Source organism: Mus caroli, chromosome 14, assembly GCF_900094665.2.
Source record: "Mus caroli chromosome 14, CAROLI_EIJ_v1.1, whole genome shotgun sequence".
Taxonomy (NCBI): Eukaryota; Metazoa; Chordata; class Mammalia; order Rodentia; family Muridae; genus Mus; species Mus caroli.
Genome location: NC_034583.1, coordinates 46,336,636 through 46,358,109, shown reverse-complemented (window position 1 = coordinate 46,358,109; position 21,474 = coordinate 46,336,636). Strand labels below are relative to the sequence as shown.

Here is a 21,474-nt window from a genome sequence, read left to right as displayed (position 1 = left end):
GAAGAAGACAGATCTCTCCCAACCCTGAGAAGCTCTGATGTATATCTATCTCCTCGAAGTAAAGGCTAGAGAAGAGGGTGACTGACGGGAGGCTGCAGGAAGGGGAAAGGAGGCAAGGAGCTGGGGTTTGGCTGAAACTCCCGATTCCAGCCCCTCAGAAAGAGTTTTGTCATCTTCTGCCGACGATCTCTACTCCAGCTGCTCCAGTAGCAGCGAGGGCCAAGCCAAAGAAGAAAAACAGGCCCGGACTGGCAAAGGAGGCTAAAAGGCGGCACAACCGGCCAGCCTGGGATCTGGAGCCAGACGCTAAGGCTTCTTGTTCTCTCCCAAGGGCCAGAATCTTTGTTCAGCACCAGACTCCAAGCCTGTGGCCCTCTGGACCTCCCCGGCTCACCCCCGCCGCCGGTTTGAGCCCCTGCAAAGTCAGCGTGCTCAAACCGCCTGGACCCTAGAGCGCGGCGGAAGCAGCGCGTCCCCTCCCTCGGGAAAGACAGATGTGGGGCTAATGAAAGGGAGGCAGGGAGAGGCGTGGGGCTGGCGGGGGAGAGCGGGGGCGTGTCGGGCAGAGCCGAGCTCCCCGGAGCGCGCGGACCAGACCACCCGGCGGTCTGCTGCGCGGTCCCGAGGAGGAAGGTGCGGGGGAGAGGGGCCGGGCTGGGGCGCGCAGTTTGGCCCGAGGGTCGGGAGTTGAAACTCAACACCGCCTCGGAAAGGATCGTCCCCTTTCCCTGCAGCTTCCCCTTTCCCCTTCCCCCCCTTCTTTTAATCCCCTGGCCCGAGCCCCTCGCGAGAGGAATGGGCCTGCGGGGAGGGGAGGGAGAGCTTGCCGAGGGGAAGCGGGAGCCCGGGCAAGGGAGGGAAGGGGCGCGGAGTGCAAGGGGTGATCGGCGGCCGCGCGCGACCCCGGACCTTTTCTAACCCTCAGTGTCCCCACCTCGACCCTAGGCGAGCCCACAGCACTGCTCCTCCCCTTCTCTGTTCCCTTTTGCTCGGTGGCCTTTTTCTTCGTTCCCCAAGACACCTGGAGCTTCCCTAAGCTTTGGGACGCGCCGAGGGCCCGGGCCAGGGTGTGTGAGCGGGGACTGGGGCCAGTGGGGTGCCTGGGGCAAAGGGTGGTGCGCGCCCTTGAGCGCTGAGACTGAGAGGTGCCTGGCGGCCACCTCCAAGACCCGGCTGTGCTGAGGAGTGTGGCCGGGAGAGCTCGTCTCGGCGCGGGCCTGGGCAGACGGCCCAGCTCCACCGCCACGCGCTCTTGGGCCTTTTGGCGCCGGCCTTTGCGCTGACTTGAGCGAGTTTGGCGACACGCAGCTCAGTTGTCGCTCCTCCTCTTTCCCCGCGGGTCCCGCCGCAGTGGCCCGGCTGCCAAGACCACAGACAGCCCTGGGAGCACCGCTCTGCGCCGCTGGGGGAGGGTTGGCCCCTAGAGTCGCTCGTCCAGCCCAACCACTCAGGCGGCTTCTCCCAGCCCTCGGGGCTAGCCTGAGCTGCTTGGAGAGGCGTCGAAAGCAGCCACAGCTCCTGTCTCTTAGCCTGGGAAGTGAGCTGTGAGCCCATGTGTGTCCACGAGGCCTCTGCGACTTAAGGCGGCAGCTGTGGGGGCCTGGAGCCCCGAGAGACCCTGAGGGACAATTTAGAGCGCGCCCCTTGGATGAGGTCCCGCAGCGACGCCCAGGCCCGCCTTACTCCTCCTCCTGCTTGGCCAAGCTGCCTCCTATTTGGAAAGTTTTGTGGGTTTTCTTTCTCTTCCTCCAACTTTGGGGGGAGGCATCTCCTCAAGCGCTACAGCTTGGGGTGACCTTCTGACTTGGAGGCCGGGAACCATGGTGTGGGGCAGCCATCGCTGAAGTCAGCGAAACAGAGCCTGGCCTGAAGCAGGCGACGCTGGAGGCCAGAGCCATGGCCATTGCCACGTCGGTGAGTTCACCAGGGAAAGGAGGTTTGCCAGGCAGACCCCTCCAACCTGCTCTACGGCACTGTCCTGTTTATTTCTATCCACTCTGTGATCTCTCCCAGAAGCCGTGTCCTCTTTTGTTCCTTTCTCCCTCCCTCTCAGTCCTCATCCCCTGTGCCTTCTGGTTCTGGGTTGGCCCCTCCTTCTCTCTCCCTATTCTCTTTCTTTATAGTGGTTGTGGATAGTTGGGGGATGAGGGGGGGAGGCGGAGTGTAACCCCATCCTATCTGCTCTTGCTGGGTAGAAACAGATGCCTATTGGGGGTTGGCAGGGCCTTGTAATTGGGAGGTAAGTAAAAGGAGTTTTCTGACAAAGACCAGGAAGCCCAGGGAAAATGGAAGGCCAAGGAAGCCCAACTCTGAAGGATTGGGGGGAAATGGAGAAACAGGCAGGTGACCTGGCTGGGGAAAATAACATAGAGTAGGGGCGATGATGTCTGCCGGCCTCAGGCCACTTTCTAGTGACTAGGAACAAAAGACCGGGACAGTTGGCTTGTTGGAATTGCAGGAGGAGGCCTCCCAGAAAGCACAGTGGCACCCTGCCACCCAAATAAGTCAGCCATTGCCTCACAAGTCAGCTGGGCCCCTAGGAGGAGATAAAGCAGGAGGGATCACACCCATAATCCATCATCCTATCAGCAGCTCTGGCCTGGGTTTAGGCAAACTGCAAAGCATGGCCCCATTGGATAAAATTCAAACCTAATATTGGGAGGAGCCATACAGCCGCACCTCTGCTTTCTTTTCTGTCTTTTGGAGTTCAGTTCAGCTTCTCCAGCCCTTGCTGGGGGTTCCCAGGGAGAGCCAGGCTGCCACCTGCTTTCCTGGACTGTGGCTATGGGAAGAAAAGTTATGAAAGTGAAAGAAAAGCCGGGAGCCACAGAACACCTTGAGGACGGATCCAATTTTCATTCCTCAGACAAGACCTTTTGGTCCTCTGGTGGCAGGGTGCCTTTGGGAGTGCCAAAGCTGCTGTCAGGATCCTGGAGTTACTGTCACTTTTGAAGTCCAGAAGGTGTCTGGGTGAGGAGTATTTATGCTAGTGAAACTCACAGGGTCATAACAATGGTAACATTTACAGTTTACACACCTGCCCTCTCCCACTAAACTTTGTCATGACCTTTTGATGCATTGTCTCATACAGACTTCAACCTTACAAGGACATTTTATCATTCAAAAAATAGGTACTTGTCTATAGATAAGAAAATTCTACAGTGGAGGACACTACAATATAGGGATGTTTAAATTTTCCTTAAAGGCATCCAAGCAAGAAAGGAACTCAACCCCCAAGTCCGTCTGTACTTACAGCCTTGACTTTAATCACTGGCTAGATCCAAAATACTAATTTCTAGTTTTCAATTAGAAGGAAAGGCACTGGGGCTGGGGGCATGGCCCAATTGGTAAAGTGTTTGCTGCATAAATTAAGGATCTGAGTTTGACCCCCAGCGCCCAAGTACTGCCATGTGCAGGGTACTCAGCTGTAAGCCCAGCACTGGGGAGGCAGAAACAAGAGGATTCCAGAGGCTTGTTGTACAGCCAAGTCAGTGAGCTTAAGGCTCAGACCCTCTCTAAGGAAAAGGAGAGTAGAGCACGATTAAGGGAGACACCCACCAGCACCCACCGGCCTCCACGTGGCAGCGATCTGTATCGCTGTCTATGGAGCATGCTTTTTTCTTTGTAGACGTGCTTCTCTTAGAAGTCACAGTATAGTCAGAAATAATGTGGTGAGGGCCAGGCATGTAGCTTAGAGGTCGCCATTTGCCTGCCATGCAAAGGGACCTGAGTTTGACCCCAGTACTTTGAGGAAGGAAGGAAGGAAGGAAGGAAGGAAGGAAGGAAGGAAGGAAGGAAGGGTGGATGGTTGCTTGGGAGCAGAAGAAAGGAGCACAGGGCTGCACAACTTGCTTCCTAGCACAAAACAGTCCTAGAGGAACAGCATGTCTGAGTGAGCTGAGCATCCTTCTCCCCTGCAGTCCAGTAGCATCCGGCTATAGCTGGATGTTTAGTTGTTTATTTGATGAAGATGGTGATGATGATATTTTTATAATACTAGAGGCTGAACCTAATGCCTCAAAACATCCTAGGCAGGTGTTCTGTCACTGAGCTACATACTCAGATACCCAGCCTTTTTCTTTTTTTTTAAGCAAAGTTTTTTTTTTTTTTTAGATTTATTTATTTATTTATTTATTTATTATATGTAAGTACACTGTAGCTGTCTTCAGACACTCCAGAAGAGGGAGTCAGATCTCCTTACGGATGGTTGTGAGCCACCATGTGGTTGCTGGGATTTGAACTCCGGACCTTCGGAAGAGCAGTCGGGTGCTCTTACCCACTGAGCCATCTCTCCAGCCCTTTAAGCAAAGTTTATGAAGCCTAATCCTGATCCTTCTACCTCCACCTCAAAAGGACAGGGATAGCAGGTATATACCCCCCAATCCCAGTGGCTAAAGACAGACGCCAGAGCCTTTTGTATGCTAAGATAACCACTCCACCAACTGAGTTACGTCCCCAGTTTCCCAGCCTTTTTCATATTGAGAAAGGATCTAATAAATTGCCCAGGCTGGGCCTCAAACCTTCAATCCTCCTGCCTCAACTTCCCAAGCAGCTGAGATTATAGGCCTCCACCACTAGACTCAGTTTAACTAAATATTTGTTTGTTTGTTTGTTTTTCGAGACAGGGTTTCTCTGTGTAGCTCTGGCTGTCCTGGAACTCACTTTGTAGACCAGGCTGGCCTCGAACTCAGAAATCCTCCTGCCTCTGCCTCCCTAGTGCTGGGATTAAAGGCGTGTGCTACATGCCCGGCTAAATATTTTTTTAAATATTTGTTTGTTTTAATTATGTGTTTGTTTGTTTTAATTATGTATGTGTCTCTATCTGTGGGGGTCTGCACATATGAGTATAGGAGCTCACAGAAGCTAGAGGTATTGGACCCACATGGCTACCTGGCCAGCAGCGTCTAACTGGCTGTTCTCCAAGTGAGCCACACTGCCTGGGATCCTACTGGCAGGCAGTCATTTAGCAATCACAACTGAAGCTGAATATGCTCTGAGTGGAATAAGCTTGCTTCTCCCAAAGGATGTTACGGGACAGGAGCACTGAGAGGAGTGAGAACTAAGGGAGGTTGAGTATAGGAACCTATACAAACACCTTCCTCACCTCCGAGTCACTGTCCCTCTCTACTGCTGTGCTAGTAAAATGAAAAAGGACAGGCTAGAGAGGTGGCTTAGTAGATAAAAGTACCTGGTGCTAAGTCGGAGGACCCAAGTGTAACTCCCAAAACACACATGGCAGAAGGAGAGAACCGGTTCCTGCAAGTTAGCCTCTGGCCCCCACCTGTGCACTGTGGCACACACATGCACACAAACAAAATGATGTAAAAGAAAACCACAGTGGTTGCAGAAGACATAGGGAGCACCCTTGAAGGAGTACCAGCTCTGACATCAAACCGTACTCTTCCGGCCACGTCAGCCATACACCACTAGACCAAGCCTAAACCTGCGCCCCTGTTTGCCTTCTAAAATGGAGATTTTTGCGACTAAGACTTGGTGTAAAGTCTCTGGATGCTTCGTGTTTATGACTCAGTACCTAAGCTCAGGCCCTCAGTGGGGAAAGCTTAGGTTCCTGTCTAGACAGGTCTGCAGGCTGGCTTCGAACCTTCAAAGCAGTTCTCCTGCCTCAGCTCTCCCAACTGCTGGGATTACAAACATGAGTTGTCATTCCCAGCACTGCTCTGAACACATACCATAGTATACATACATATAGTATATATACATTTCTCTTCTCCATGCTTCGTTGTCCTCTTCTGGCAGTACTGTATTTGTTCAGGCTAGGAACAGAACAATGGCTTCTATTTGTTTTCTTTCTCAAGTGTGCCTTAACACTTGGTCTAGATGTCTTCCAGGCTCCCTCAGAAAGGCAGGTCTCTATAGTTGCTTAACCTAACCTTTTACTTGGGGGAGTAATCACTGGAGGACCGAGGGAACACGAAAGAGAGGCTATGCGAGATGCTAGCCAGACCTCTTCATGTGCTTTTGTACTGAGGACCAGTTCTGCTTGGCACCCTTTTGGAGGGGTCATGAAGTAGAGCAGCCCTTGTTCTTACAGGGCTTATAGTGTGATAGCAGAACTCAATAATAACAAAACCTAAGTACTAGAAAGCGTTTTTGAAGGAAACAGTGGGTGAATCCAGGCACAGAATGGGATGGGGAAGAGAGGAAAGAGAATCCTCTTCCTTGGAGGAGACGTTTTCTCAGAACTGAAGGGTGTAAAAGGATCAGTAAGATGGTACTTGGAGTAGAGGGAATATAAGTGCAAAGGCACTAAGATGGAAGAGACAGGTTTAGAAACGAGAAGGAGGAGGAGTGTGCCCTCCATGATGCTGGCAGGGCAGAGCCTAATGAGGAGCAGATGAGCCAGGAGTAAGACATTTTAACTTGACTGGAAGGGGACGCTGTCTCGTTTCCACGTGACCTGATCAGTGTGTGAGAACCATTATCCTCTAACCTCTCCCACCAGGCCCAGCTTGCCCGGGCATTGTACGACAACACTGCTGAGTCCCCCCAGGAACTGTCCTTCCGCCGAGGGGATGTTCTACGGGTACTGCAGAGGGAGGGTGCTGGTGGACTCGATGGTTGGTGCCTCTGCTCTCTGCATGGCCAGCAGGGTATTGTCCCTGCTAACAGAGTGAAGCTCCTTCCTGCTGGCCCAGCACCCAAGCCTAGCCTCTGCCCAGCACCTCCCACCCAGCCTGGCTCATCATGTCCCACCCCAGAGCGTGGCTGTGAGGAGCAGGAGGTAAGAAGTAGAGCCTCTCATCCCAGGCCTGGCAATCTTTGCCCTCTCCAGGGCCTGGATACAGATTTGCAGGGAGATCCTGACTGAGACCTTGACCTTTGACCTTTTACTGGTTGTTAGCTGTCTTTCTGCCACCTGTTTCTAAGGTCAGCACGGGAAGTGTGGAGGGGGGAGGCTAGGAAGTCTATAACTTGTGTATCTGTTTCAATGACTTCACTCCTGACACACCCACCTCTTCATCTCCTAGGTATATGTGATACCACCACCAGCTCGACCATGCTCTGCCTCGGGACTTCCAGCTAGATCCTGCTCACCCTCTTCTGACTCCATCTACAAGGTCCCCCGAGTCAATGGGATGCAGCTGACTGCCTCCAGAGACGTGGCAGAGGTTAGAGTTTTGTGCATGTTGGGTGAGGGCCAGAATTCACAGGGCTCGTCTATCGCTGAGCTGAAGGCTAATGCTGATCCCTCCCACCAGGTCTATGACGTGCCTCCCAACATCCTCCGGGCTCCCTCCAGCTGTCCCTATGACTCCCCAGCCTCCTTTTCCTGTCCTGTGGCCCCAGTTGTCCCACAGCCCCCTGGAGAGGATGAAGCGCCCTACGATGTGCCTCTGGCCTTAAAGCCACCTGCAGAGCCGGAGTGGGATCTGGAGTGGGAAGGGGGCCGGGAGCCAGGGCCTCCTCTTTACGCTGCCCCTTCCAACTTGAAACGGGCCTCGGCTCTGCTCAACCTGTACGAAGCACCCGAGGAACTACTGGCAAATGGAGAAAGCAGGGATGCAGATGAAGGCATCTACGATGTACCTCTGCTGGGGCCAGAGCCACCATCTCCAGAGCCTCCAGCGGCTTCTTCCTCCACTGACCTGGACACTGTGGCCCAGCTTCCGACCAGAAGCTCCCCACCCCAACACAGGCCCAGGCTACCGTCCACTGAGAGCCTGTCCCGCCGCCCTCTGCCTGCCCTCCCTGTCTCTGAGGCTCCTGCTCCTGCTCCTTCTCCAGCTCCTTCTCCTGCCCCAGGCAGAAAGGGCAGTATCCAGGACAGGCCTCTACCCCCTCCCCCACCCTGCCTGCCTGGTTATGGGGGCCTCAAACCCGAGGGAGATCCAGAGTGCAGGGAGGTAGCCAATGATCCAGCAGGCCCTCACAATGAATATGAAGGCATCCCAATGGCCGAGGAATATGACTACGTGCATCTGAAGGTGAGATCCCGGGCGACCCCACCGGAAGGGTCTCGCTATCTATTTCCCATTCTCCTGGCCTCCTGCCCAGTAGCTTGGGACTCCAGCACTAGCCCACACCACTTGAGTGAATGCCACTTAATCCCAGCATGAAGGTGAGCAGCTGTCCCCGCAGGGCAAGGACTCCAAGCTCTGATGTTGGGACTACTTTCCTGAAGGACTGAGCCAGAGGCCTGTATTCAGCTCCCTTTCCCTAACACTAACAAGTGGTCCCTCTGCAGGGTGTGGATAAAGCTCAGGGTTCTAGACCCCTGGATAAAGCTTTCCCAGTGGATCCTGAATTGCTGGAGAGGGGACTGGCGGAACGGAAGGTAAACCTGGAGGGGCGTGCTAGAGAAAATGAACTGGAACTTAGGGGGAATGGGTATTCTTTTTTTTTTTTAAAGATTTATTTATTTATTATATGTAAGTACACTGTAGCTGTCTTCAGACTCTCCAGAAGAGGGTGCCAGATCTCGTTGTGGGTGGTTGTGAGCCACCATGTGGTTGCTGGGATTTGAACTCTGGACCTTCGGAAGAGCAGTCGGGTGCTCTTACCCACTGAGCCATCTCACCAGCCCCGGGGGAATGGGTATTCTTAGCCAAGCCATCAGTGAGACAGGGCGGGCAGGGCTAAATACATCGGAAGCAAGGACAGAGCAGCGAGGAGCTGTGAGTCAGCGGAGGTGCTGGAACATAGGAGGGTCTTTGGGGAATTCAGGAAGACAGGAAAGACTGCTGGAAGGAAGTCGGGTAGCCAGGAGAGCTGAAAGAATTTCTGGGCAATGGATCAAGGCTGGCCAGGTGACTTCTCTCCAGCAGTGAATTTCTGGGTTCCTAAGAGACTGACTGGCTCCTAAGCTGGTCTCCACCAGTGATTAACCTGGGGTGCTGTAGCTATTGCTTTCTCTTTCTGGACCTCCAAAGTGAGGCAGTTTCCACCATGCCAGATCTTAGCCAAAGGCCAGAAGGACATAATATAGTTAGTATCCCCCATTCCTTAGGTATTTCCCAAGTAGCCCCCCCATCCATCAGGTATTCCCTGAGTGCTGGATCCTGTGCTAGGAAGGCTGCCTGTGCTGTCACAGTAATGTTCATTGTGGTGCTTATACGGAATGCAGTATGCTGTGCTAAGCCAATTCAACATGTTCTCTCAATCAGTGTTTATAGTAGCTTTCTGAAATACAGGCTAGACCTGCACTATCTAATACACTTACCTCATGTGGCTTTTGGGCACTTGGAATGTGTCTGGTCTGAATTAAAATGAGATATATATCAAAAGCCTGGAGAGATGGCTCAGTGGACAAAAGCGTTTGCTGCCAAGCGGAGTGAGGTGAATCTAACTGAGCGCTTTCATGGTGGAAGGGGAGAACAGACTTCCACATACATGCTATGGCATGTTTGCACCACGCGTACACATAGTCCCTCACACGCCTCACGCTAGATGTCTGAAAATCAAAATACATACCAGGATTCTTTTTATTGGTATTTTCAGGCAGAATCTCACTAGGTAGCATTGGCTGACTTTGAACTCAAAGCAAGCCTCCTGCCTCATGCTCTCCAGTGCTGGAGTTCCAAGTGTGAGCAACCAACTATACCTGGCTCAGATTTGATTTTGCAGAGTTGGTTTGATTACACATGGATACTCTGGATTCTTAAACATTTAGATATAGATAATATTTTTCGGGTTTTTTGGTTTGGTTTGGTTTTTGCATTTGTTGTTTTTTTGTTTTTCAAGTCAGGGTTTCTCTGTGTAGTCCTGGTTGTCCTGGAACTCACTCTGTAGACCAGGCTGGCCTCAAACTTAAGAGATCCTCTTGCCTCTGCCTCCCGAGTACTGGGATTAAAGGTGTGCACCACCACTGCTTGGCTACTTTTTTTTTTTTTTTTTTTTTTTTTACTTTTATATGTGGCTATTTAAAACCATGTAAAACATGGCTTGCATTGTGCTCATGTTGGACAGGATGGAACCATGCTCCCTGGTTTGCTTTGCTTACTGCAGTTTGTTCTCATGATGCTGGGCAGCAAGTCCAGGCCTTACACACACTTAGGCAAGTCTAAGATGAAAAGCCCTGTCCCCAGCACTAGACTAATCTGAGATAAGGAACCAAGGAAGTTCAGAGACTTCTCTGACGTTGCCTGGGATTATTTGAATTCAGATCTTTCTGAAATCAGCTCTGGGCACTTTACTGCTGTCTCTGGGAGTATGTGCTCTTTGATGCTGAGAAAAGGAAAAAAATGCAGGGATTGCATTCAATAAAGAAAAACAGAGGGAGTGAGGGGGCAGCAAGAGTGGAAGTGACATTGTTCACATTGTCCTCACTGATCCTCTTCTCCATCCACAGGAAGCTCTGTCCCCAGAGGAGCCACTGGTCCTGTCCACTGGAGACCTCCAACTTCTGCACTTCTATGCAGGGCAGTGCCAGAGCCATTACTCAGCTCTGCAAGCTGCCGTGGCAGCTCTCGTGGCCAGCACTCAGGCCAACCAGCCGCCATGTCTCTTTGTGCCCCACGGCAAAAGAGTGGTGGTGGCTGCTCACCGCCTGGTGTTTGTTGGAGACACCCTAGGCCGGCTGGCAGCCTCTGCAGCTCTCAGAGCACAGGTGGGGGCTGCAGGCACAATGCTGGCCCAAACTCTGCGGGCCACTGTGCTTGCTGTCAAGGGGGCTGCCTTAGGCTACCCATCTGACACTGCAGTCCAAGAGATGGCGCGATGCGTGGCAGAGCTTGCAGGGCAGGCCCTACGCTTTACCACCCTACTCGCTGGCCTGCTCCCCTGAGGGCCTGTTCCTCCAGCCTTCCCCTCCCCTGCCTGCCAGAGCCCTGCGCTCCGTGTTGAGGACGGCTAGAGGTTCATCTCTTTTGGTCATTTTAGCCACTCACCGAGGTCTCTCTTCCCCCATACCTACTGCTTTTTGTATGAGCCATTTTGTATAAATTATTTATATTTAATATTTCTTGCTTTGTCCAGGCAGGCATCAGGCCATCTGGGGTAGGGAGGGACTGGATTCTCCTCGTTATCCTGTGTGGAAGTCGCTGTACTGCCTTCTGCCTTGGGGAGTTTGGAACACAGAAAATCAGGTGGCTGAAACTTGGTGCCACACAGAGCCTCTGTCCTGTTTCTTGGCTGAAGATGACAATGTAATAGTCTGAGAAACACCGGAGAGCTTCTCCCCTCACAAGTCAGGAGAGCCGGCCACAGACAGGCACGGCACGCACCTCAATAAACGCTGCCGTATGGTTCCTGACTCCGCTTCTTGAAAGCCTGAGGGGGCGAGGCCTGGCACCCTTCCCCATTCCTGTGAGACACATACTGTAATTTTGCTCCTCAAAGACCTATTCGATAGTCTTGTCTTCAGTTCCTGCGATGGGCCAAAGGAGCCTCGTGAGTACACTCTTTCAGCCAAACCAGGATAGACAGCAAGTCAGTTATTGTGAGTGCATCTTTTAAAAAAGCTAGCCAGGTGCCATGCTGCATACCTGACATTCTAGCACTTGGGAGGCAGAGGCGGGTGGATCTGGATCTGTGAGTTAGAGGCTAGCCTGGGCTACATTGTGAGACCCAATCTCAAATAAGTTGCTGGTGATGGGACTCAGTGGGTGACATGACAGGACTAGGAGAAGGGAGCAGCTGGAGAAGGAGTCTTGGTCAGGAAGGCTGGGAGATCATGCCATGGGACAAAAGAACCAAGAAGGGTCCGAGGCTAGTGTTTGCAGACTTCGTTGTCACACAATGTCATTAAATAGCTGCAGATGTGGAGGATTTAACCACAGCAGCCTCAAAGGTACCTCTTTCAAGAGCACCCCAACCAGAAAGCTAACCTTGGTCCATCGTTTCCCCTCTGAGGCCACCTGTAGCCAAGCAAAAGGCTCCTCGCTGCTGGCTGATCAGGGACGCTTTCCCAGGCTCCTGTCACTTTTAGAAGCTGAGAGTGCAGATGAATGCAACAGGTTAGAAGTCCTCGGGACATTGCTGAGATGACAGCCCGTGGCTTAAATGATGTTCAGTCTAGCCATTAACGGCAAGAAGGTACCATCATCAGTCCAGCCATTAGCCACAAGAAGGTAACCATCACTTTGGTTTTGTTTCCCCAAGACCCTGGCTTAATAGCACCAGCGAACGTCAAGTTTCAGTCGTAATCTTTGGATCTTGGCACCCCTATGCTTTTTGCCTCTTCAAGATTGAGCACTTAGCCGGGCGCTGGTGGCGTACGCCTTTAATCCCAGCATTCTGGAGGTAGAGGCAGGCGGATTTCTAAGTTCGAGGCCAGCCTGGTCTACAGAGTGAGTTCCAGGACAGCCAGGGCTACACAGAGAAACCCTGTCTTGGAAAAAGAAAAAGATGCACCTTTCTCACCATACCTGAAGGAAAACATTTTCAGATTCGGGGGCCAACAAATTCACCCCTAGACATTGAAGGGCATTCCTGTCTTCCGGATAAGCTTTCCAGAATGAACCCTTAACTTGGAGTCTTCAGTTCAGATAGTAGATGTGTCAGTTCTCTGCATGTAAGACACTCCAGTCACTCAGTAATCAGACCTTCTTTAGCTTTAGAAGACCTTCTTTAGCTTTAGCATGAGAGTGATCAGAATGGTCTTACGGGGCTTTTGAAAGCAAGAAAATGCTTAAACTAAAGAATTCGTAAGCTGGGCTACCACACATCTTCAATCCCAGCCCTTGGAAGCAGAGACAGGTGGGGTTTTTGTGCCTGGTCAACATAGTGATACCATGTCTCATGAAACAAAAATATTCCAGGATAAAGAGAAGGATGGAGACCAACTAGTTCCAGGGAGTTCAGGCTATAAGAGACAGTAATTCTGAAAGAGACAAAGAGACACGGGGGTGGGGTGGGGTGGGGGTCGGGGGTTCTGAGGGCACTTGCATTAGAGAAGAACTGTATTTGGAAATTTTCTGAACAGAGGAAGTAACGGAGCAGTGAGTCTGGCTCGGACTTCCATAGCGTTCATAGGAGAAATGAAAGATTCCTGAGGCTTGGTACTCCTTCCTCGGTTTACCTGGGGTTGAGGGTGAAATACCTACCAAGTACTACATTCCTAAGAGGAATACCCATGAAAGTACCTAATTTTAATACCCATATATGTCTGGGTATCTAGTTGAAAATTATGGTTCAAGGGTCTGGATGAGGCCAAGATTTGTGCATTTTTAGCAACCTCTCAAGTGGTACAGATGCGGTGGCGCCATCAGCCACACTTTGGATAGCAAGTTGGGCTCAGGAGAGATTTCTCTGAGGCAAAGATGCTTGAACTGACAGCCAAAGGTTGAGAGAACCTTACAGGAGAAGCCTTTGGCCTAGGAACCAGGTCGTGCACAGGCCCTGGGATGCTGGAAAAATAAAGAGGGCCAGCCAGGTGGTCGGAGTGAAGAGTGTGGGGAGGGTGGAATGTGGCTACGGAGATCATGTGACCAGGCATGTAGAGATCATGTGACCAGGCATGTAGAGATCATGTGACCTGGCATGTCGGCTCAGGTGTGCTGCATTGTCTAGAGTATTTTTCTTTGTAAGAGAAGTTGTTGAAGGCAGTTGAACAAGAAAGAGACAGAATCAGACCTTCATTTGGGGTCAGCATTCAGGCCTAGAAATCACTCTTTTCTCCAAAACTCTTGAAAAGATGGAAGACAGGAACTGTCAAGTTAGCCTCTGACCTCCAACAAACACAACATGGCCTGCATACCTACACACACACACACACACACACACACACACACACACACACATCATGCACTTGCACAGTAATACATTTTTTTTAAAAAAATGAAACATCTGCATTAAAAAAAAAGATCGATCCATCTGCATCACAAGTAACATGGAGAGAAGCAGAGTGGCCTCCAAACACCAGTCAGTCCACCCTGAGTGAGAGAACTGTGGAGTAGCAGAGTAGGGAGAGTTTTATAAGGGTCTTGACATGAGATGAAGGCATTCCAAGGGCACACACCGAACATCGGACCTCACCATCGGTGGATGGTGAAGGCACCGTTCTTTCAAAGAGGGAAGCATTCGAAGATACCCAGATTAATGGAGAGGGTGTTGCATGATTGTTCTCTTGAGGCCTCTATGAGACATTCACGATTATGTGGGCTCCCAAGAGGTTGCTTCACCGACTTGGGACTCTTTAAGAAGAGGTGGGAACAGGAAACAGTTGTGTCTTGTCCGGGTCGACGGTGTCTAATACAAATAGTGCGGAGGTAAAGGTATGAGATGGGAAGGTACGCATAACGCTGAACAGAAGGACCATGTGACTACCATGGAGAAAATGGACAGGAGAAAAAAGCCACAAGGTGAGACTTGGCAGTCAAGGGAGGAAGGTTAGAAGAAGAGGTGGTCAGCAGTGCCAAACGTTGCTGGAAAATGGTGATCCAACCGAGTTCGGTGTGGGGAAACGCAGAGACGTGTTCCCCTGAAGAGAATGGAAGCTAAAGAGCAGAAGCAAGGTGCCAACGGATTCCTCCATCTGCATAAACCACACTGCAATTACTGAATTACCCATCTGCCTCCCCTAGAAACCACCTCTAAGGGTATTTTGTCCATCATTTAATCCTTCGCACACTGCCTGGGATACAGTAGGCACTTACTAAATTGTATCGATAAAATTAATGTGAAAGGGTGGAAAATGGAAGGATGAATGAGTGACAGGGAAGAACTGGAATAAGGAGGCATCTCAGGCGCTTGTCCCTGCTATATCCTTCACTTTTTTTTTTTAACCGCAATGGCCTGCAGCCCCCAAGAAACAAACGATGGAGACCCCAGCCCCTCCTTCAACGGGGGGGCCTTGGCCCCCCTTTATCTCTGACGAACAGTCTGGACCCAGGTTCTGCTGACGTGGGAAGGGGAGGAGAGTCTGGAGGAAGGGGAGGGGAAAGCAGCGCAGAGACCGTAGAGACGGAGGAGGCGCCCGCGGCTGCAGAGCTGCAGAGCGGGGTCTCCCGGCCCTCCGCGTCCTAGCTCTCCGCACCTAGCCCAGCCAGCCAGCAGCTCATTCTCTCGGCGCGGCCCACAGGGCCCCAGCGGTCGGCAAGCTGGCTCCCCGAGTAGCCACCGGGACCCCCGAGCCCAATGGCGGGGGCGGCAACAAAATCGACAGCACCGTGGAGATCGCCCCCGGCTCCAATGGAGTAAGTGTCTGCGCCCCGGGGGGCCTCGGGCGACCTTTCCCCTCCCGCGCCGCGCGCCCGGCCTCCCACCCGCGGCCCCCGCGTGCCCGCGGCCTCCCCCGCCTCACCTTCTCTCCCCCACCCCTCGCCGCAGCAGGTCGGGAGCCTCGGAGATGCGGTCCCCCCCGAGCAGCTGCAGGGTGAGCGGGAGCGCCGGCGGGAGGGGGAGGGCGACGCGCTGGGCAGCAGCCTGTCGCTGGCCGCGCCCCCGGGACCCCTCAGCTTCGAGGCTCTGCTCGCCCAGGTGGGGGCCCTGGGTGGCGGCCAGCAGCTGCAGCTCGGCCTGTGCTGCCTGCCCGTGCTCTTCGTGGCGCTGGGCATGGCCTCAGACCCCATCTTCACGCTGGCGCCCCCGCTGCACTGCCACTACGGCGCCTTGCCCCCCAACGCTTCGGGCTGGGAGCAGCCCCCCAACTCCAGCGGCGTCAGTGTCGCCGGCGCGGCCCTAGCAGCCAGCGCCGCCAGCGGAGTCGTCACCAGTACGGACCCCTCGTGCAGTGGCTTCGCCCCACCAGACTTCAATCACTGCCTGAAGGACTGGGACTATAACGGACTGCCCGTGCTCACCACCAATGCCATCGGCCAGGTGAGGCGGCCCGGCGGGACCTGGAGTGGGAGCGGGCCAGGGCAGTGAGGACCCTGCCTCATGCGACTGCACCACTCTCACGTCCCCAGTGGGATCTGGTGTGTGACCTGGGCTGGCAGGTGATCCTGGAGCAGATCCTCTTCATCTTGGGCTTTGCCTCCGGCTACCTGTTCCTCGGTTACCCCGCGGACAGGTGAGGATGTTGTGGGGGGTAGGGCTGATAGAAAAAAGAAGGGTTGCAGACAGAGCTAGGGTTTGAGCAAGCCCTGAGCAGCTGGGTTTGCAAGAGGACGCGGATGGTCCCGTTGTCTATCTTCGGCAGCCTCCTCTGGACTCCTGTGTAACTACTGTTTCCTCACCCCATGAAAAAATACACATTCTATACCCACTTCCACACAAGGAAATGACCACACACTCGTGACCCAGAAGATCTGTATCCATGAGACAGTGGAGAGGCTTCATCTCAAACGTTAATCGATTCTTCAACAAAAACCTGGCCTCCACATTTCATGTTCCATCTCCCTCTCGTTGCCCTTACAATCCCAGATTCCTCTTCACTGGCTAATAACCTACTAACGACTGTTAGCTCGTCTCAGTAGCCACATTACTAAAACTTAATGTTAATCCCCAAATATAACCAGCTTCATTCCCATTGACCAATAAGTTAACTTCACAAACGGATCACACACACACACACACACACACACACACACACACACACACGACCAGGGCTCCAGCCCCTACAGTTGTCAATTATCTCTGCTAGATACTCTCTGAAGTAACTCACACTTCCATGCCTGCCACCCACTGCCTCTGCCCTGTGGATCTCTGACTCCAGGAGAGCCTCCCAAGCCATCAATCTTCATGGCTGGCCAGAGCTTTCAGATCCTCTTGGACCCAAACTCCCATATCCACAAATCAGTGGTATCTCATCCAAAGAGCAGCGGTTCATCCGGCTAACTAGTAACCCTCTGGGTAGATCCAAATCCTTGTTGCCTCTACTTCTGAAAGCCAGGACAACTGACGTGAGATTTACAGTCCTGCCTAAGTGATTCACCAGGTTAATACTTCAACATAGTGGTCAGGTTCCTGAAATCCAATAGCCGTCCTCACTGCTTAGTAAACACATACACCTGTGGACCAGTGGTCCTAAACCCACAGAGAAGAGTCTGCACCCCCCCCCCAGCTTCAGAAGCCTCATTCCTATGGAGCCAGTTCCCAGTGATGGGTAATTTAGTCTCCTACAGTCAGAAGCCTTGACCACATTAATCAAATCAGCTCATCCTCATGAAAAATAGCCTTCACTAATTGCCTTATTCCAAGGTATAGGTGCTCCCTGCTCCTTCCCAAGTACCACTGACCTTGTCTGTCAACATCTACCCATTACTCATCTCCCAGCAGTGAGTAGCTTAGTAGCCCTGTAGCCCTGTCCTTGCTGGCTTGGGATCAGTGACCATCATCAGCCACCAATGCCCACCATAGTCAGTCTCATCTCCCCATCCCTAATGTCTCTTCTCATAGATTAACCTGTTTGTCCCCATTGGCACCCACCAGCCTATACTAAGACCTTCAGTTGTTCTACCACTAAAAGATCAATTCTCCAAAAATAAGGATTCTAATCCCATGGATCAGTAGACCCATTCCCTTGAATCAGTAGCTCCTGGCCAGTGACTCATCCCACTGCCTACCCATATGTTTAATTAGCCCCAAGCCACAGCTTTATGAACAGTGGTCTCAGCCCCATTCGCTGATGGATACATAGTATCCACATGTACAAGCAGCCACTGGTTACTTCCCAGATCAGGAGTCCTCTGCATAGATCCGTGACACCCAGCACCTCTGACTGACCTGGGCCATCTGACCAAGACAACATCTATCCCCTCTCATGACAGCTTCTACCAACAAGTCTGAAAGCAAATCCCTGAGGCAAGATCTCAGTCTCCCCCCTCATGGCTGATCTCACACCCAGGGATAAATGTCCTCATCTCTGACAGAGAGCCCTGTCCCCAAAGTCATGACCCTCTCCTATAAAACCATAGCTAGAGCCCATTGCCCAGTAGTCAGACATCATGCATGTATAGCCCCATCCCTATCACCTGCCATCTTTTTCTTTTTCTCTTTCTCTTTCTCTCTTTTCAGTTTTAGATAAGGTCTGAATATGTAGTAGTCTTGGCTGCCCTGGAACTCCTGAGGGTGGCCTTGAAGTCACACAGATCTGCCTGCCTCTGCCTCCCAGGTGTATGTCACCACGCCCACTTGGCCATCCTTTATAGCTTCAATACTCTTGCTCCCTGCATCTTACCCTCATATATCAGCTTTGAAGTAGGCAGCTAGGCTCCACCTGGTCCCTCCTCCATCAGGGAGTCTTGGTGGCCAGCAGCCCTCCCTATTTTCCAGGTTTGGCCGTCGTGGGATTGTGCTGCTGACCTTGGGGCTTGTGGGTCCCTGTGGAGTGGGAGGAGCTGCTGCAGGCTCCTCTACAGGCATCATGGCTCTTCGATTTCTCCTGGGCTTCCTGCTAGCTGGTGTTGACCTTGGTGTCTACCTGATGCGTAAGTGGCACCTTGCCCTGGGTCTCATGCCTTCCTTTCTGCACCTCCAGACAATGTCTGCTGCCCCTAGGTCCCAGATTCTCAGCTGTCCAGATGTCCAGGCCTTTTAAAGGGTCTAGGCAGGGTGTCCTACTGCTTCTCACACAGTCCTCCCACTGGCTGTTATGTTTAAAATCCTGACCTGACCTTACTTTTGTCAAGAGAATAGAGCCTCGTTTTTAAAAAATGAAGTATTGGCCATATATGGTGGCATAAGGTTGTAATTCCAGTACTTGAGAGACTGTGGCAGAAAGGTTGTGAGTACAAGTGTGACAAGTGTGGCTACATTGTGAGACCTTGTCTCACACCCCACTCTAAATGAAATCCTGGAGGCTTGTGTGACCTTGGACAAGGGTCGAGCTGAAGGTCAAGTCAGAGACGGAATGTAAATGGACTTGCAAACCAAGAATGCTGAACACCCAGGCGCCTCGAAGCCTAAAGTCTAGCTAGGTTTGAGGAGAGGGGTGTAGGCTCCCCCTCCCTGCCACCCAGAGGTCAGTCTGTGGGAGGTGATGGCTGCAGCCTCTTCTGGGGCCTGACCTAGCTTTCTGTCCTTTCCTCCACCCCTCCCTCTCCTCTCTCACACCTCCTCACTCCCTGGCTCTCCTCCCCTCATCCCTGCTGTATCTCCAGGCCTGGAGCTGTGCGACCCAACCCAGAGGCTTCGGGTGGCCCTGGCAGGGGAGTTGGTAGGGGTGGGAGGGCACTTCCTGTTCCTGGGCCTGGCCCTTGTCTCTAAGGACTGGCGATTTCTACAGCGAATGATCACCGCTCCCTGCATCCTCTTCCTGTTTTATGGGTTAGTATCACCCTTCACTTCTGGCCTGGCTCTGCCATCTTTGTCTCCAGCGTAGCCCTTAGTACCGAAACCACTCCTCTCCACCAACCGCCCAGCCCCTCAGAGGTGGTAGCTTTCCATCCCTTCATCCAAAGAGAGAGGGCTTTACAGTTGACCCTACCACCCTGCCCATAGCTGGCCTGGTCTGTTTCTGGAGTCTGCACGGTGGCTGATAGTGAAGCGGCAGATTGAGGAAGCCCAGTCTGTGCTGAGGATCCTGGCTGAGCGAAACCGGCCCCATGGGCAGATGCTGGGAGAAGAGGCCCAGGAAGCTTTGCAGGGTGAGAAACATGGGGTCCCTGTGTGTGATGACTTGTACGTGGGGTTGTAGCTATGTCCTGCCCAGGCTCTCCACCTCCGTGTGGGAGATCGTGGAATCTCGGCTGTTTCTAACGGCTCCTCTCTTTCCCCTAAAGAACTGGAGAATACCTGTCCTCTCCCTGCAACGTCCACCTTTTCCTTCGCGTCCCTCCTCAACTACCGCAACATCTGGAAAAATCTGCTTATCCTGGGCTTCACCAAGTGAGCCTGGCTGTCTGAGCTGAGGGCCAGGCCAGTAGCTGGGATAGGGGATGATAGGGGTGGGGGGACCCTCTTGAAGCCCTGCAGAGGATGGAGCTGTGGGAAACTGTGGATTGGGGTTCAGACGCTGTTCTTTGCTTCCCCCACCTGCTGCGCAGCTTTATCGCCCATGCCATTCGCCACTGCTACCAGCCTGTGGGAGGAGGAGGCAGCCCATCAGACTTCTACTTGTGCTCTCTGCTGGCCAGTGGCACAGCCGCCCTGGCCTGTGTCTTCCTGGGGGTGACTGTGGACCGTTTTGGCCGTCGGGGCATCCTGCTTCTCTCAATGACTCTCACGGGGATTGCATCCCTGGTCCTGCTGGGGCTGTGGGATTGTGAGCATCTTTTCTTTTCCACCTTGTGGGCCCAGTAAGGGACTCTCAACAGAGGTATCTCTGAAAGGCTTCTAAAACTTAGAACCTCCCTAGACTGCTGGCCAGCTGTGTAAACTTGTCTGTTTCTCCATTCCATTACTGATGCCCAGAGCCCAAACAGCATGAAGCAGAGGGTTTGAGACCCAAGAGATTGACATCTGAGAACAGGCCAGGTGTGAGCTCCCTGCCTCCATTCATATACCTTTTGGTCCCCAGATCTGAACGATGCTGCCATCACAACCTTCTCTGTCCTTGGCCTCTTCTCCTCCCAAGCTTCTGCCATCCTCAGTACCCTCCTTGCTTCTGAAGTCATCCCCACCACTGTCCGGTAAGAGCAGAGGTGATGGTAGGGGGAGGGGCGGGGTCAGCCTGGCCTCGAGACCTTTGGCTGAGGTCAAGGGATGAAGGATACAAAGAAGAAGTTGTTGTTGGAGAAGAGCTGAGGTGAGGCTCACAGCTATTGACTCAGTGCCTTCTCCGTGTTTCTCAGCGGCCGTGGCCTGGGTCTTATCATGGCACTTGGGGCGCTCGGGGGGCTGAGTTGTCCAGCTCAGCGCCTCCATATGGGCCATGGAGCCTTCCTGCAGCATGTGGTACTGGCGGCCTGTGCCCTCCTCTGTATCCTCAGCATCATGCTGTTGCCAGAGACCAAGCGCAAACTTCTGCCAGAGGTACTCCGGGATGGGGAACTGTGCCGTCGGCCATCCCTGCTGAGGCAGCCACCTCCTAACCGCTGTGACCATGTCCCGCTGCTAGCCACTCCTAACCCTGCCCTCTAAGCAGCCTTTGAGCCTAGTGGGAGGCCTGCCATCCAGAAAAGTGGCAGAGGGCTAGAAAGATAGACAGGAAGGCAAGGCTACCCCATACAAAAGGCTCAAAGGCGCCTCATGCCAACCGTCTAGGAGAGCTCAGATGGCCGTTCCCAACCCCATCTCCTCCCTGCTGCTTTCTGTTCACTCCGTCAGCAAGAGTCAGGCCAGGGGAGAGCATCACGCTATTACCATTAGGTCTGGGCTCCATCCTATGCCCAAAGACATTTCCCAGACCTCGCTCTTTCTCGCTCTTTCATTCTGTTTCAATAAAAGACATTTTGAATAAATGAGCATATCATAGCCTGGACTTCCCTCCCTGTGTTGTCCTTTTATCTCTTGGGGAAAGACTTTCCTCAGTGGAGCATAATAAAACAGTAGCAACATTGTCTTTCTCACTGTGCCCTGTCCTGAAATGTCAACTTAAAGCAAGAACAACCATTCACTGCCTGCTCTAGGCTAGGGCCCTGCTAGGTGCTTCACAGTTTGTCTCTCTTTATCCTTTCAGTTTGGAGCAATTAAGGTTGTGTTTGTTGGGAGCTATAAGAATTAACATTAGCGGGCTGGAGAGATGGCTCA

General features: G+C 52.6%; 2 protein-coding genes across 3 annotated transcripts; both read left to right on the top strand.

The window, feature by feature from the left end:
* Window positions 1-570: 570 nt before the first annotated feature.
* On the top strand, window positions 571-11,212 carry Efs (embryonal Fyn-associated substrate). Its single transcript, XM_021182350.1, has 6 exons — window positions 571-1,914; window positions 6,464-6,742; window positions 6,990-7,130; window positions 7,221-7,946; window positions 8,207-8,296; window positions 10,310-11,212. Exons 1-6 carry the CDS (start codon window positions 1,897-1,899, stop codon window positions 10,742-10,744), a joined length of 1,689 nt encoding a protein of 562 aa, XP_021038009.1. The 5' UTR covers window positions 571-1,896; the 3' UTR covers window positions 10,745-11,212.
* A 3,733-nt stretch (window positions 11,213-14,945) lies between these two features.
* Window positions 14,946-21,233, top strand: Slc22a17 (solute carrier family 22 member 17). 2 transcript variants are annotated; one of them, XM_029468685.1, is made up of 10 exons: window positions 14,946-15,095; window positions 15,232-15,720; window positions 15,810-15,913; window positions 18,118-18,272; window positions 18,945-19,110; window positions 19,285-19,430; window positions 19,566-19,671; window positions 19,830-20,047; window positions 20,303-20,414; window positions 20,577-21,233. In XM_029468685.1, exons 2-10 carry the CDS (start codon window positions 15,454-15,456, stop codon window positions 20,863-20,865), a joined length of 1,563 nt encoding a protein of 520 aa, XP_029324545.1. In that variant the 5' UTR covers window positions 14,946-15,095; window positions 15,232-15,453; the 3' UTR covers window positions 20,866-21,233. The 2 variants fall into 2 exon arrangements, with proteins under 2 accessions (XP_029324545.1, XP_021037466.1); XM_021181807.2 differs by having other exon boundaries at window positions 15,229-15,720.
* The last annotated feature ends 241 nt before the right edge of the window (window positions 21,234-21,474 follow it).

Coding starts and splice junctions, on each gene's coding strand:
- Efs (XM_021182350.1), top strand. Junction 6,743..6,989: donor GTGGCTGTGAGGAGCAGGAG/GTAAGAAGTAGA, acceptor TTCATCTCCTAG/GTATATGTGATACCACCACC. Junction 7,947..8,206: donor ATGACTACGTGCATCTGAAG/GTGAGATCCCGG, acceptor GTCCCTCTGCAG/GGTGTGGATAAAGCTCAGGG.
- Slc22a17 (XM_029468685.1), top strand. CDS start 15,454: ATGGCCTCAGACCCCATCTTCACGCTGGCGCCCCCGCTGCACTGCCAC. Junction 19,111..19,284: donor ATCCTCTTCCTGTTTTATGG/GTTAGTATCACC, acceptor CCCTGCCCATAG/CTGGCCTGGTCTGTTTCTGG. Junction 19,672..19,829: donor CTTATCCTGGGCTTCACCAA/GTGAGCCTGGCT, acceptor CCTGCTGCGCAG/CTTTATCGCCCATGCCATTC.